The sequence below is a fragment of the Nicotiana tabacum genome, chromosome 4 (genome assembly GCF_000715075.1).
Source record: "Nicotiana tabacum cultivar K326 chromosome 4, ASM71507v2, whole genome shotgun sequence".
Taxonomy (NCBI): domain Eukaryota; kingdom Viridiplantae; phylum Streptophyta; class Magnoliopsida; order Solanales; family Solanaceae; genus Nicotiana; species Nicotiana tabacum.
In genome coordinates, this window is record NC_134083.1 from 34,597,493 (window position 1) to 34,614,517 (window position 17,025).

General features: G+C 34.3%; 1 protein-coding gene across 1 annotated transcript; it reads right to left on the reverse strand.

Annotated features, from left to right (window-relative positions):
- Positions 1–467: 467 nt before the first annotated feature.
- LOC107777602 (DDT domain-containing protein DDR4-like) lies at positions 468–9,649 on the reverse strand. The gene is made up of 12 exons (XM_075251658.1): positions 8,678–9,649; positions 8,481–8,591; positions 6,456–6,542; positions 6,339–6,376; positions 6,158–6,239; positions 4,873–4,979; positions 4,566–4,722; positions 2,401–2,493; positions 2,181–2,304; positions 2,061–2,103; positions 1,784–1,972; positions 468–1,708 (listed from the first exon to the last, which is right to left on the reverse strand). Exons 1-12 carry the CDS (start codon positions 9,155–9,157, stop codon positions 964–966), a joined length of 2,256 nt encoding a protein of 751 aa, XP_075107759.1. The 5' UTR covers positions 9,158–9,649; the 3' UTR covers positions 468–963.
- Between the last annotated feature and the right edge of the window lie 7,376 nt (positions 9,650–17,025).

The window sequence follows — 17,025 nt, forward strand, 5'->3', positions numbered from 1 at the left end:
TTAACTGAAAGCAAACAAATTGGATCCAGCTCTTACAAGGAGTGAAGAAATGAATAAGCACATTAAGCTCTCCTACCGTAGTTTCAGGGCTGGTTTCAAGGTACACAAAAAGAATTACCTGGCTTGGGGGCGGATCCCTTGTTGAATCAGTTGAAATGCTTGTAAAGAGAGACAAAGACCGGACCTTCTCATATTGTCCAGAACCTGATGCCCAAATCTTTGGAAAGAAGATGCAAACAAATCCTTACGAAGATGGTAGAAGCTCTCAACTCAAACAAACAGATGAAACTGATAAAGGCCATAAAGGAATCACAAGACAAGGATTCAAAATAAGTAGGCAAACATTCGCCTGAAACTAAAGAAACTATAACACAATGCAGGGGGGGGAGAAAGGCAATAGCTATAGACCACAAGGTTTTCGTCACTATTGTATTTGACATTACTGGTTGGAGGCTCCAGCGTGGGAATTATAAAAGATCATCGAACTACTTGTGTAACACAAACCCAAAATTTGGAGAACATTACAGCGCAAGCATTACAAACTTCCTGGAATTCAGTCATACTATCAGCAGGCTCAACATCTGAGCTGAGCGACTGTTGGAGGAAAATGATACCAAGCACCTCGCTAAATTAATGATTCTAAACATCTAGAAGTGATATTTCTGTTACAGTATTAGTTATAATGTTATTGTACAGCGAACAAGAAAGAGACTCTCCAAATGCCCCCACCATTTTTCATAGGTGAATGTAGAAATGCTAAAAAATGACTACATCATCTACATAATTTTCTCAGTTCTGATTAAGCTCCCCTTGGGATAAACAAACTGCGTCACAGTTGCCAAAATTCGCCGGGGGGATACTCCTTGCTTCCATCGTGGAGCGGACTAAAAAATTCCAGAGTTAACTACCAGATAATCAGCTTGCAAGACCAAACTACAAGCAACAGGATCTCAGAGTAAAACATCAAAAGTCATCTGGACCTTCATCTTTCATCACTGAATTGGGACCATCATCAAATCCAGAACCTGGGGCAAGCTCATTAAGATCAAGAAAGCGCCTTTTCCCTCCACTTTCAACATCATCTTGATCTGGACTGCTTGTTCTCTTTGGTACATTGTTTTGATCTGCTGTTGTCATCTCAGATGGTACATCAACAGGTTGCTCAGCTTTCACCTCCTGATTGTCATTGTTTTCCTCTGTGTTTTCACTTCCCATTGAGAACTCTGCATTATCACTTGCATCATAGTGCTCATCGGATCCATTTGACTTCTCAGGTTTCATTGACTCGGTCTCAGATTCTGACAGCTCTAAATGGCTATAATTGATACGGTTTCTGGTCGCCCTGTTACTGCGTCTTAAACCTGACTGAAGGTTGCCCACTGACCTCAACTTGGTTTCTCTTCTTGTGCGGCCCGGCAGTTTCTTAAATCTCCGTGGCTCGTCGCTCTCGTCACTGGCACTTAGGGAATCTGCTTCATCTTCATCCTCCTCTTCTTCATCTTCAGGATTTTCTTCATCCCAGTGGTACTCATCATCTCCTTCCGAGCTACTTGACACCTTCCGATGTTTTCGTTTCCTTAAATATTCTTCATCATATACCGCTTCACCCATTATATCATCATCACTGTCAATATCTGCCTCATTTTCAGATAATGCTTCAACAAACTCTGATGCAGAATAGCGTTGGGGTCTCTGCCTCCTACGATTGCTGCATGTAAGAAGAGTACCAGTTAGTCAATTAAGGAAAGAACCAAAGAGATCTCAAAACACATGGAGCAAGTACCTTCGATCTAATAGTTCATCTTCATTGTCTTCGTCATATTCATCGTATTCAGGTGATTTAGGAGAATGCACTCTGAAAGACACATGTTGAGACAAGTGTGGAGGACTACCCAATCTACCATTTGTAGTAGTTTCATGCTTTGTGGCAGCTTCTCTCCTCAAAATAGGTTCTGGGGATGGTTGATTCTTCCTGAAAGGAGACAGGAAAGAACAAACATGTCAGCATATTACAAAAGACACAGACGGGGAGAGACTTTCCAATAGAAAATCATCCTTACTTGGTTAGCTTGATAGCCTCATTAATTGACCGATCGTAATCATCTGTGCAATACCCAATGTCCAATTAGACGTCAAATACTTGACCATCACATAAGCAGGACCAAATAAAATGCACTTACCAAATGTGTAGGTCACAGGCTTCCTACCCCGCAAGGCGCGTCCACCACCAAGACCATCCATATTTAGCATGTTATCAAGCATCAATGCCTGTCTATGTTGTTTCTTCAGCAATTTCTCTTTCCTCTGCACAAAACACAATCTCAGTACCGGTAGTCCCATAATATGAAGTCACTGAAAACCGGAACAGCTCAGAGCTTGGGACAATGAATCATAGATTACCTTGTGGACCCTCTCAACCTCAGGAAGCATGTCATTTTTCAACTTCTTTCCAACAGAAGCCTCTGTTCTATTTTTACTCGAGAATAGCTTCTCCTGCAGTCACAATGAAGGGACTTCACAATGAGGTGATAGCGCTTAAGGTAACAAAAAGTGAAGAAAATAGGGAAAATGGAGCAAAAGGATAACGTTAAAGAAAGCGGTGGCATTAAGCTGGGAGGGATGTCCTCCAAACAAAAGGTGGTTACAACTTTCAAATTGCTTCATTTTAGTAGGGAGCGAAAATTTTCAAATGGAAATTGCAAGGTTCATCTGAAAATCTTACTAATTCAAATCAAACCGTTTTCGACCTGCTGTTGGCTAAACATAGCTTAACCACGAAGTGAAATAGGACAGTTAATCATTCAGACTGCAATTATCAAAAAAGGAAATGCCTTTTGACCCAGATTTAAGTTGACAAGTTATCAACGCAGTTAATAAAGGATAAAAAACCAACCAACCACATTTTCAAATAAAAATAATCTTCTAGGGATAGGACAAAAAGATGTACGTGTGTAGAGTTGATTACCAGACCACCAAAGATGATTTCCGTGGATGTAACTGCTCTTTGTTTGAAATTTTATTTGCAGTACACTGTTAAATTCTTTGTTTGAGAAGGTAACATAGTACACTGTTGCCTTATTCATTTTGTATTTCCCATTATTTCTTTTTTTCTTTGTTTTAAAATCTCAATAGTTCTTAGTCTTCCCTAGTTTGTTTAGGCCCTTTTCTTGGTGCCAATTCTTGGTAAAACTGAAAAATCCAAAAGTTGCCTGTTTTTTCTCTTTTTTTTACCCTGTGAAGAAAGCTGTTTGTCATCTTTTGAGTGTAAAAAAATGGAAGCAAGTTGAGCATCATGATGCATTTGTTTTCCTATATTCATTGGTCAGAGCTAAAAAGTTTTAAATAAACATCTCAGAGTATAATATTACTTTTCTGTGATGAGTTTGCTTGATTAATAGTATTAAGAGTATCTCTCTTCCATCAGTGAGTTCTTGTAGACAAACTCATATTTATTGTTTCATGAATTTATATGAACTTATCTCTTTTTTTCAGAAAGCAAGGTAAATCTCAATAAGTTTATGTTCTTATCAAGAGATAAAAAAGAATCATGATAATTTTGTGATTTCATTTACTTTATAGTTATTAGTGTCTATCCAATACACCAATGCAGCACTCTCAAAATTTGCTATATGCACTAGCTCAATCATCTCATTGAGGGTAAAATGTGAAGTTTAAAGTTAAAATGTTTCTAAAAATAGAAAGGTATCATTCTTTTTGGGACAAACTAAAAAGGAAAGAGTATCAAAATAATCTGGGACAGATGGAGAGTCAGAATTCACAATTTCAAGAGTTAACGAATTTGACAATTAGAAAAATTATAAAAGTTGTATAAAGTAATAATACTAATCAAATAGTGTATATTTTGAGACGTCCCAAAATCAAACAATTGGAGTATAAATTGAAAGAGGGAGTATATGGCAGTGTTATCAAAGGTGAAAAGCGCAAAAAAGCTCTAAGGTCTGTTGGGGCTTAAAGTGCAAAGCGCAAATAAAGCGTGGGCTTTAATGAAAAAAGGCGCAACTGGAGAAAAAGTAAAAATATGTATATGTAGTCTAAGACTAATAATTATAAGCATGAATAACAAATATATGGACAAAGAAATTGAAAAAAATTTACGATAAAGTGAAATATCAATTGTTTAATGATGCATTTTCAGGATTACACTCATTGGCAAGTAAAAGTATGCCTAAGAGCCTTGATGCGATACTAAAGCGCCCACAAAGCGAGGCGAAGCGCTCAACATGTTTTGAGCCTCGCTTCAAGGCTTAAGCGCGCTTTAAGCGCACCTTTGACAACACCGGTATACGATAGGAGAGCAAAGAGCGAAATTCCAGAGCAAGGGACTACCTTTAATCTGATACCAAAACCACAATAGATTAAGCATGATTGTGGAACTCAAAGATCTTCAGATCCTTTTAAGGACATTAATACTAACGAATCCATGACCTTAGTATCCTATAATTCTTCTCAAAGCATCGTTGCACAGACGCAGGAGATTGTGACAATCATTTTTAAGAATTATAACATAATGGATATATAAGCAACAGACCATGATGAGAACTTACAGAAACATCCCCGAATTCATCGAAATTAGTTGCAACAGTTTCCCACTGGTAACATGAGTTAGGTATTGCCGGAACATTCTTGCCCTTTCCTTTCTTGACCTCAACCTTTCTAATCTCTCGGTACAATCGATGCCCAATGACAGGATCATCCTCATACCTGTAAATGAAGTTAAAAGCAAAGAGACTTTTGCAGTGAACAACATCCACCATAGGAAATATCTATTCTCCACCTAGTGCTGTGAGAACCTATAAACAATATTACGTAATATCTAAGAAAAATGGAAGTATTGCGAGTGAAGTTATCTACCAGTACGAAATTCCATGAGAATCACCGCCAATACGTTCTTTTCGGAAAAGTGAAAGGCGAACACCTTGTTTCAAGGAGTCGTCTATGTAGTTACGAATATCTTCTTGCTGCAAAATAACCAACAATATTGGGACCTCAAATGACATTAAAAATTAAAAACTTCAGAAGGGTTAGACATAAAATCCAGAGAAAGCTACATAAGTTTGTATATTATCCAGTACTAGGTGCTCAAGAAGGGGTTAAAGGACTACTCTGCCTCATCACATCCTTGTTTATAAATTAAAAAGAACTTTGCCTCACCACATTCCATCTAATCCTTGATCTTTGGACTAGAATGCTTTTTATACTTCTCTTTTCCTATTGACGGAAGAAAATTACATGTGGTGCACCAATCTCTACCACTTAGGTGCAATGATGTGCTGCATTAGAAGATTCCAAAACCAGATATTTGAATCTCATTGAAGACCACTTAGACCACATTATGAAAAATAGGCTAAAGGTATATTAACAATCACCCAGCTTAACCTTTTGGTAATTTGAAGTGCCTGCTTCTCTTCCTTTTCTTCTTTTGAGAATAAATGCTCTATTATAAACACTATAGATGCCTGTATGATGCAGGAAAGTCCTGTTTAGTCAAGTTTTCTTCCTTTTTTCCCCTCTTTTCTCTGCTTCCTTTTTGTTGGGGTGCAAACACGGCCCCATAGAGTGAAACTAAACTTAATCCCAGAAGAGATCTAACATAACTTAGACACGTCTAGTAATTGGAGAAGAGTCACCACTTGAAAGAGGACAATGATGAACTTCCAAAACTACTATACCCTTCATTTTATGAGATGTACCAAATGCCTGAGAATACTTCTAAGAAAACTACGTCGTCAATCCACAATGGCAGTCCAATTTCACTAATCAAGAGTCAAACAGAATCAATCTCTGCCTATGATTATAACTTATACTTTTTTGGTTGATTGCAATGGGAAAGATTGCAAATTCAGGTAGATTCATATAGTTTATAAGTGTCTAAATTAAAGAACAAAGTTATGTCTGATTCAATTATGATAACTCAGTAGCTATTTTGTTATCTTTTCTGGATAATTAAACCAAGTCAAACTGAACCGCTGAGAACGTAACAAATATGGTTTAAGAAATCAGTAGTCTTCAAAAATCATTGATTACCCAAATATAATAAGTAGCTAATCACAAACCTGTCTCCGGAACCAAGTGAGCTTGGAAATAACACAGTAGATGGCAAGAATTAAAGATAAAATAAAATTTAGATGCAAAATACCTCAACACGAATATCACATAATGCTTTCAAAATCACCACACGAACTGCAGGATCTAGTGCATTATAAGCTTCAATTTCAGCCCTGAAAATTCAAAGGGGCTAGTTAGCATGCATAAACTTTTTTTGATAAGTACATACACAAACCAAATGCACTTCAAGAACAAAAACCTCTCTAACTCACCCATGTGAAGCGACTATAGGTAGTTCCCCTTCAGCAACCTGCAGAAAGTTATCAGTTAGTTATTCAAAAATATGTACAACTAAAGCTCACTTCAGTTTGTTCAAATGGTTAAGTTACCCAATGCCACCAATCTCTTAATTTCCTGCACAAAACCGTAATCCATGTATTGTGTCCAAGTGCCACTCGGGTAACTGGTGGAATTGCCTACAGAGATGGGGAAAAGTAATAGAAATGAGAAAATGGAAAAACCTTAAATTGGTAGAATTTCAATATAAGAGCATTTTAAGTAAATCCACTCACAAAAACGTTAGTCTAATTACTGGGGATGAAATGTGTGTACACATGTACCAGTGGTGATTCAAATCATCAAAACATCTTCTCTTTTATTGAGTGTTAAATCACTGAAATATTAGAAGCACTGCTTTGATATAAAGCTCAAGGAGAGCAAAATTATATCTCTGAAATGGCCTCCCTATAGAGCGTAAAATTCAGTTAGACGAAAGCATCAACAGACCAGTCTCCTTAACCATTAAATGTTAATGTGAAGCTCAAAGACAATAAGAATGGGGATATAGCATGGAGGCAAAGATTGTGTGCCTAAAAATGTTTGATTTGAATGCAGACTTTTGTTATCTGTCAAGCATGGGATGGATTAACAGTCAACTTTGAAAAGCTAAATCATTCTCATGAGTTGTGTTCACCCCAAATGCAATCCATCGTTCTTTTGGTTGTTCCCCCAAAGGAATCATATTTACTTGGAAGCAAATAGGAATCCCTCCCTCGGACACTTGCTCTGTCACGCACGAAATTTCAATGCAAAACCCCTGAAACACTACACCTTCCTCAAAAGAGTTAAGTTTGACCTGACTAAACAGGGAACAAGAGTAGTAAACAGGTGTATGCACACAGCATTTCTCCATCACGAGTAGCACCACACATGTACGGTTTTCTCCTTCGATTATGTGAAAATCAGCAGGACATATGCCCAACTCAAAGAAGACCACCTCTTTGGGTTCTAACCTCTACGTCGTACAAAGGCTAGCAAACCATAAGGCCACTAACATGGTCTACCAAGAAGTCACAAAGAGATCCGGATCAGCAAAGTACTGCTATTATGTTCCAATCAAGGCCTTCACCCATCAGTTTTTAAAAGAAATCTTAATCATTAATGCTCATTTAATCATATCAAGAAAAGATCACCATTGTCTACCGCTACTTAAGATACAACGTGTAATGAAGTAAACCCCATGCTTTCCTCAAACATAATAATGCATTTTAGGCACCGAGTCCCACCCCTATCTTGAAGTGTGACAGGCATGAAATGTCTACCGTGAAGAGACATCTCTTTTAGAATCCAAGTCACAAGACCTTTATTAGCATTTAAGGGTAATACTTAACCTGCTAAACAGTACGTAATTATCTAAAACCAACACCTACAATGCCCAACATCAGCACCATGTGATAGGAAATGCTACTACTTATCTCAACCCCCTGCCCGTTGAATGCAAGTTTGCTGGACCAAAGGGAAAAGACATATATCAAAGGATTAGCTCCACAAAAGACACAAGTCCATCACCAGAAAGAGACTGAAAATGATGGTTCTCTACATAATGCTAACTTCAAACCAACTGCATATTTCAAGGTATAGCTGCATTGGTATGCATGTAAAAAGTCACTCTGAAGTTAATTCTACGTGTTTCATGAGAAACATTTTCATACAGATTACAGGACTTTGCTATATATATAATCGCAAATCAGTATGTCTCTACACAAATAGTCCTCAAAGTAGTTTCATGACCCTTCTAACAGCATTAAAGGTTAAAAGGTGCAAACTTTGCAGAAATCCTCACTTCCAATGAAGAGAAAGACACAGGAGAGCAGAGAATTCTAGTTTAAAAAGTGGGGCACAAACTCTTTTTCTGATTTCAAGCAACAGATAATGCAAGTCAACTTTCCAGAGTAAAATCTAAAGGTTCACAAATACAAAAAACCATTACACTTAGTATAAGGAGTCGCCACAACACCAAAGAGAACTAGAGTTAAGTAGGAACCATCAAATACTAAGTGAATGCAGCACCAAACCTGAGTATGTAAAAGCTCAAATTGCATCAAAAGCAATTGAATTACGACAAAATCACCAACCTTTAGCAAAGGCATATGTATATCACCAAGTGTATCATTTGGAGTAATCAATGCTGTTTCAAATTCCTCCGCTGAGAACTCCACTCTAATATTTAACAAAGGCCTAAAAACCTAAAATCCCCATAAAAGCAAAAAAGTAAGCATTATCACCAAAAAAATGCACATAACACTTAAAGTTACAAACTTTAAGAACATACATTCAAGAAATTCAATATGGAAGCTAACTGCCACATGGACCGCAGGTTCCACCGTGGCAACTGCGAAGGCTCGGGCTCTCCCACAAGCTGTGTGACAATCTTGCTGCATTGTTGCCTTGACGAAGATGGCGACCCGTCTTCTTCGCCTTCCTCATCATCATTATCACCTTCTAGAAACTTCTCCTCCTCATCCTCCTCATCCCTCAATAACCTAGCCGCTAACCTTTCTTTCCTAACTCCAGACTTTTTCTTCCTCACTGCAGCAGCAGCCTCCGCCTCCGCCGCTGCTGCCGCCTGTAACCTCGCCGCTGCCCTTTTCGTACACTCCCTCGCCGGCCTCTCTCTCTTGACAACTATATTATTATTACTACTACTGTTATTAGCATTACTATTACTGTTGTTATAGTTGTTTTCAGCTTTGCTTTCCGAGTGGGTATTGTTTGTATCGTGTTGGATCGAGGAGGGCTGTGGGTCGGACATGATAGTGAGGGGGATCGGAGAAGGGATTGTCTAGGGAGGGTTTACAGGTGGAGATCGTGGGGTTGCATTGAACAAAAGTTGGGGTTTTGGCCAAGAAAATTTTGAAATATTATCGACAGCTGCAATATCTAGGAAGAGGTTCCAGCTACTGCTACTGTAAAAAAAGGAAAGCATCATCCAAGAAAATCGAACATGGGTAATAATCTTGTAATAATGATGGGTGATAATTTTAAAAAAAAAAAAAAGATTTGAGCTTTGGTGTGTTTAGTTCTTGTGGGTGTGTGAAATTGTGTGTTGTTTTTGGGGAGAGGGAAAGAAGAGGGAGGAGAAAGAGAATTTAGGGATATCTGAGAAAAATATTTTGGGGGTAAAGGGAGAGAGTGGCGTGGGATTTGGTGACTGGAACGGTGAATTTGGATTAAATTAGGACTGGAACGGTGAATTTAGGAACTTTCGGAATTGGAATGTGTGTTGTGATTTGTGAATGTATTTAACAACTTTGGTTCAGGGCAAGGGTTTTCACGAAACTGGAAGAATGAAGGATATTCAGAACGACGCCGTGCAATAACGTTGCTTTATATTTGACAGGAAAAATGTTTGGTCAACTTAATGAAGTATGGGAAAAGGGACAAAAGTTGGCAAATTTTTAAGCCTCTAAAAGGAAAGAAAAATAGGAGAGTAGGATTGTTCCCTATAATTTTTTTGTTACATACAAAGAGGTTAGAGGTTGGGGAGACCAAAAATCCCTGACCACATGGAGATTCCATTGATCATTACAGAAGCTAAATTAGATAACTTAGGTTTAATTGTGTTTATGTATCGTTAAAATTAAAATACAACACAAACTACTTCTGTTGTTTCTCTAACTTTTTGTTTCCACCGTTTTGAAACCTCTATGCTCTCTTGAATGAGATTTTGGGTTTTATGTGTCTATCATTTCACCATCAATATATCTTGAAAGTCAATAGTATTTCGTGATGATATTTATCTAATGTGATATATAAAATATGATAAAAGTGAATTTATTGATCGATTGTATTATATAGGTCCAAGTTAGGAGACCGACCCCCAGAATTTTTTTTAATGATCCGCAATTATGTTGAGGTTCGGGGAGTTGATGCAAGCCGATAAATCCTTCAAACATAGTGGGTGTTATTATTAAAGATTTTTGTGAATTTTTCGCTTAATTGTATTACAACACATGTATGAGCAAGGCAACAATTACCGTATATTTGGAGTCCATATAGCCTTTGAGCATTTGGTGGCTTTTTCCCCCAAGTGTTTAAAGAAATCAATTTATTTTTTTAGGGATTTTTTCTTTTCTATATAATATTTGAAGCTTATTTACTAAAATTATTCTAGTTTTATATATTACAAATTAAGAATTACTTACAAATTATATACAATCCATAATTAGTGCCTTAAATTAGGGGATTCAATTACATTATTTTCCCTTTTGTCTCCTCTCTTCTTTCCTCATTTTTCTGCCTCAATTCTATGGAGTTGAATTGCGCTAACCTGAGTTTTTGTGATATACTCAAATAGCGTTCAAAACATTTTGATTCTCATCGTTTTCTCCATTATAGATTCCACTCTTTTTAATAAGTAGTAGCTTTAGTGTACGTACGTTGCACGTGTCTTTCGCGTCAATCAATATAGAATATATTTAAAATAATAAATTGGTGCATACATTGAAACAATAGCTGAATTTTAGTATCTTCTGTGCATGCAAAGATGATGAATTTAGTTGAATTAGTTATATAATATTTGTAACTATAAATATTTTATTATAGTTATGAGATATAAATACGTTATGTTGTTGTATCTCGCCTAATATCTCTTTAGAATACAAGTAATATAAATTTGGACTATCAATTGACCAGTGACACTAATAGCTTGTTTGGCCAAACTTCTAAAATCACCTTATTTTAAAAAGTGTTTCTCGCAACAATATTATTTTAAGAAGTATTTTTGGTGAGAAGCAACTTGTGTTTGGTTAATTAATTTGAAAAGCACTTTTGAGCAGTAATTAGTATTTCGTTAAGCTTTTAAAAAGTGCTTTTAAGTGTATTTTTCTCAAAAATATTTTTCGAAAAAATACTTTTAGGGAGAAGCTATTTTTTCTGCTTCTCGAAAAATTCTTCTGCTCCTACTCAAAAATACTTTTTTCATTCTAAAAGCTTAGCCAAATACCTTAATATAGAGTATTTTTGGTATAAAAAAAAAAGAACTTTTGACCAAAAAGAAGCTTGGCCAAACATGCTATAAGTATTTATATTACATCAGAATTTGTATAACGGCTATTTCATCAAAATATTATAAAACTTAATTACTGAATATAAATATTTATCTAATTTTTTATCCTATAGTGCGCTTCTACATTCCCAAATATATATTTCTTGAAATTCTAATCTATTAAATAATATATTTTTCATAAAATTCTAGTCACTGAATTAGGCCGGTCTTGAGGAAGTTGTTCTTTAAAAAAAATCTAGATCTTTATAAATAGTTATTATTTTCCTTAATATGTTAAAAGCTTGAAAAACTAAATAATAATTTAAAGTTTTGAAAAAGGATATTTAATGCATTCATAATGAAGCTTTAAAATTAACCCTTCGGGGTTGTCATTTGGTTTGGAGGGTGGTCATTCTGGGATCGAATCCCCCCTCAATACCTTCTAGGATGAGCCTATCGCACAGAGTTTGCCTAGTGCGGTTTACATCCCATGTATGATTTGCATGCTATTACACAGGGGGAGGTTTACCTAGTGCGCACATAGTGCTCACCCGAAGGGCAGAGGTTGTAGCGGCTGCGGGTTTCCCCTCTTACCAAAAAAAATAAAACTTTAAAATTAATGGTAACTTTTTGACAATTGATTTATCATCAAGATTCTAAAATAAATTATGTAGAAAAATGAAGCTAAGCTACTTTTTATAATAAAAGAGATTAAAAGTTTAAAAATTTTCTCGACATAAAAAAATACATGGTATATATATTAGAGAATTACATATTTAAAGATTGATTTTTCTAATTTAGATGAAGGTTCAGTAAACAATGCAGTATGTATTATGTTTAGTAAACAATATGTGTTAAATAAATTTGATTTAATTTGTCGAGATTCTAAAATAAATATTTTATGTAGGAAATAAATTAAAGCTACTTTTTATAACATAATAAATTAAAAGTTTAAAAACTGGGTTTTTTCTCGGGTTGAGTCTTGTTCTTAATTTTTTATTTAATATTTATAAGTCTATTTTTTACATGGTAATGAAAAACAAATTGTAACCTAGGGACATAGAATTTGTTCTTTCCAACTTTGTATAAAAACTAAAAGAGGAACCATATAATCTTTACTTAGACAACAAAAGCAATTTTCTTAACTTAAAAGTATGGTGGTTGGTAAATAGAATATGGTTATATGGAATTAGTAAACAAAAAATGGTTACTTGGATATAGTTTCTGGTTATATGGAATTGGTAAACAAATATGGTTACTTGGATGTAGTTTCGTTGGACAATTAAATCAACGTGTAATTGTTGTTTTTAAATTCTTATATATTAGAAATTCTTACATAATTCAAATAAGGAAATATATTTAATAGTCAAAATTTTATTGATTTAAAAGTTCTATTCATACAACGATTCATATATTAAACAACTATTTTTTAACTTTCATACAACAATAATTACAACAGAATATAACTTAAATACGATTTCGTAAGTATATCGTATGTCATGTCTTCTTCTTCTTCTTCTTCTTCTTCTTCTTCTTCTTCGAGTTTCAATCTGCAATTCAGCCAAAATCAAGTCTAATCTTCACCAAATACCCTCAAAAATTGAGATACAAACTCCAAAGAATATTCCCAATTATTTGCAACAACACCCAATCCAAACAAATAATAGTTTTTGAAAACCCAAATTCGAATTCAAAGTTTTAAAAATTTTTAATGGCTATCAATGGTGGAGAATCAAAACACTTTCAAATTTATTGATTGACAATTTCATTCGAATACCAATTGTAAAAATGAAAGAAAATTGCTAGGTTAAAACTCTATATTAAAACAATTAAAATTCATTGATTAATTCTCTGGAAAAAAAAAAGAGAGGATAAAAAGCATAGAAAAATGAAGGAAGAAAAATTGGGGAAAGAACGGAAGAGGAGAGAAAGAGAGAGAGACAGAGAGAAAGAGAAAGAGAAAGAGAGAGAGCAGGGATGAAAAATAACTGATTCTCTAGTCAATTCATAATATAAAAGAGATATTCATTAATGCTAATTTGTATATAATTGGTGAATTGTATATGCTTATGAAATTAAGTTAAAACTTAATTAGGGAGAATAATAAAGTTTAATATGTAGTATATGAATGTAAAATTCAAATGAGAAATACATGAACGGATTAACTTCTTATTCAGAAAGAGAGTGAACACAGGTAATTTAAGAGATCGTCTTTAATGTGATATCATGCGGAAATAAGGAAGACTCTTTAAAACAGTCTTGAATGATTCATTAGTAACAGTGGCGAAAGTAATTGGTGCTTTATTGTCCTTAAGTTGACGCATAGTATAAGTGTATCACTATTTGAAACTTAAAATGAGACAATTCAATGCAAAAAAATAGGAAAAATAATATTGTATAACCGCTCTCAAAATAATAGTCGAATATATATATATATATATATATATATTGGAGGGGTAAGTGTTTTTTTTTGTATGTTTTGCGATGGGGAAGACCTTTCCTTGTTTGATCGTTTCCATTCTTTTCTATTTTTCGGTTGCCCTTATTTGAGCTATTTTTCCATATTTTGTTACCTTTTTGCTTTCTTTTTTTCCCCTTCAAATTCGTTTTCCTTTCTTTATACTACATCACTTAAAAATATTTCAAATATGGAGATTGATGGAGTACTTTTACTGTCCAAATATTGTACTCCATTTAGTTTTTGTTGTAATGTTCACAATAATATATTTTTGAGCAAAGATCACTTTTAGCTCGTGACCAAGATTATTTATCACATAGCCGTAAAAGTGTATAGAATTTATATACTTCTTATATATAACATACAAAAGTGCATGTATATATATATATATATATATATATAACTCGAAACAAACAAAATAAAGGCCTACAGTTGAATCTCTAAACCAAAGCACCCAGCTCAACTTTTATTTCGTGGGTGCTCATCCCTCTTATATTTGATTTTTTCATTAATTTCACATAAAATACACATAGCCTACCCAAAGACAATGGGTGCTTAAGCACCCACACCACTAAAACGCGGATCCGCCGCTGATCAATACGATAGACAATTGTATATACATACATAAACTTGTGTTCCTTGTGGGTTAAAAATAAGACGCGTGCTATGTATGTTTTATTCTCTGACACACATGGAAGGACACGGTGGGAAGCGGAGATAAAAGTAACAAAAATAAGGATGCTAAGATGGATGTGTAAATATATTATGAGAGATATAATTAGGAATAAAGATATTGGGGATTAGGTGCGAGTAGTCTCTTTGGCGGATAAGACGCGGGAAGCGAGGCTGAGATAGTTCGAAAATGTGAAGAGGAGGTGAACACATGCTCCAGTAAGGAGGTGTAAGAGGTTGGCAGATGGTGGGAATGAGGAGAAGGGGCGACTCGACATAATATGGGGCGAAAATAAAAAGTGAGGTCATAAATTTTTTTAATTTTTTTTACTCTTATAATTTATCGAAATCTAAAGAAGTTATAATTAGTTTTAACTATTGTTACTGTCGTCTAACCAAAATTAACCCAAATAGCTGCCCACCTACTCCCGCAAACTAAAAATAGCTGACGAATGTATAATATAAGTATAATTCATGTATAATATAGGTATAATTGTGTATAATCATTGTATATCTATGTATACCGGCTAGAAAAAGTAAACATTGAATCTGGTCGGCTATTTGTGTAACAATCCCTTTGTTTAATCTCTCTTGTGTTATCATGTTGAACTTTATTGATTTAGTTTTGAAAATTTTTTAAACCGAGGCAAGTGATATACAAATTGTTAAAGGTAATTGTATTAACACTTTTTACATGATTGAGTTTGCCAAATAGAGTATTCATCTACTTATACAGTTTCTCTTAGCACTTTTAATTCTAAATATAAGTTGAAACAAATAATGTTGTAGTAACTACTATATTTAAGAGTCATTCAATATTAAAGAAGAATTTTAATAGTTACTTGTCAAAGTAAAAGTATCTACAAAGGCACTCAAAGAATTAAGAAAAATTATTCTAAACTAACATTGTAATCGATTTAAGTTGGGACGAATTAAAAATATGAAATAACTGGTAACTACAATTTAAGATGTGTAAAACTTTAGCTATAACAATTTTAACTAAATGATTTAAAAATTCTATCAATAGTGCATAATTATTAAATACTATATATATTATTTATAGATTTTGGGGGCCTAAGGCCATTGCTTTAGTAGCCTTGGGCTCCAGTCGGCCTATTGAGGAGCGGTAGAGGTAGGCCGAAGAAGTATTTGGGAGAAGTGATTAGACATGACATAGCACATCTTCAATTTACCGGGGACATGACCCTTGATAGCAGGGTTTAGAGGTTGGGAATTAGGGTAGATGGTTAGTAGGTAGTCAAGTCTATTTCTTTCCTATACCAGTAGTATTAATATTATTCTTGTATTTTCTTATCCTTAAAACTCTTTTACTGCATGTTATTTTTTTGTGCTTCGATTATCTTATTATCTTGTTATTATTATTGCTTTTTTTTTTGCTTCTCTACTATTTTTTTTTATTTTTTTAAACTGCTATGATTTTGCTTTTTTTGAGCCGATATAGGAAACAACTCTCTACCTTCACAAAATAGAGCTAATATCTGCATACATACTATCCTTTCACGTCCTCACTTATAAGATTATATTGAATATATTATTTTTGTTGTTGTTGTTATACATACTTTTCTCAAATCAATTATGAATTTGGAATCTAATTTCATGTTGGTGTTATTCATACAATGTGAGACATAAACTCATAATGGTGATTTTTATATGGGGTATAAGTGGTAATGATGGTATTATGTCAGGTTTGATCCTATCCTAGGTATATTTCATAATTTTCAAACCTCATCATATCTTTTCATTTTTCATGTCTTGTCGAGTTAACCCCAAATGAAATCAAACTAAAAGAGCATCCCCTAAAAAGTAAAATAAAGTGAAAGAAAACTAAAGAGAAAAAAAAAAGGACTCATTTGCCTTGCTTTAACAATCACGTAGTAGTTAATCTCTCTTATAGCCAATATGGCCAAGCTTATTTTTTGGCTAAAAATATTTTTTTTTAAAGCCAAAAGTATTTTTGGCCAAAAATTGAGGTATTTGACCAAGCTTTTGGAAGGGAAAAAAATACTTTTGAGGAGAAGCAAAAGCAGAAAAAAGTAGCTTATCTCCAAAAGTACTTTTCTGAGAAGCACTTTTGAGAAAAATACACTTAGAAGCAGTTTTCAAAAGCTTGGTCAAACACTAATTACTGTTCAAAAGTGTTTTTCAAATTAATTAGCCAAATACAAACTACTTTTCACCAATTTTTTTTTTTTTAAAAAGTACTTTTGAGAAAAACACTTCTCAAAATAAGCTTATTTTAAAAACTTGGCCAAACAAGCTATTACTCTTGATACAACCATTTTTCAGAAGGAAAACTAAAGAGATAATAGATATATGTCAACAAATTTAAAAACGGTCAGTTAATATGATTAGATTAATTAGAAAAATAACGCGCGAAAAACATAGAAGATGAATGGAAATTTGTATAGCATTCGTAAATGATCCAGAAATATTGTTAAAAACTTATCGTCCTTGATCCTCGGATTGGTGATCTATACAATGT

Excerpts from the sequence above, each read along its gene's own strand:
- LOC107777602 (XM_075251658.1), bottom strand. The coding sequence starts at position 9,157 with ATGTCCGACCCACAGCCCTCCTCGATCCAACACGATACAAACAATACC. Across the intron at positions 4,980-6,157 it reads TATGTGATATTCGTGTTGAG|CAAGAAGATATTCGTAACTA; the intron begins GTATTTTGCATC and ends GTTATTTTGCAG. Across the intron at positions 1,709-1,783 it reads GATGAACTATTAGATCGAAG|CAATCGTAGGAGGCAGAGAC; the intron begins GTACTTGCTCCA and ends TCTTACATGCAG.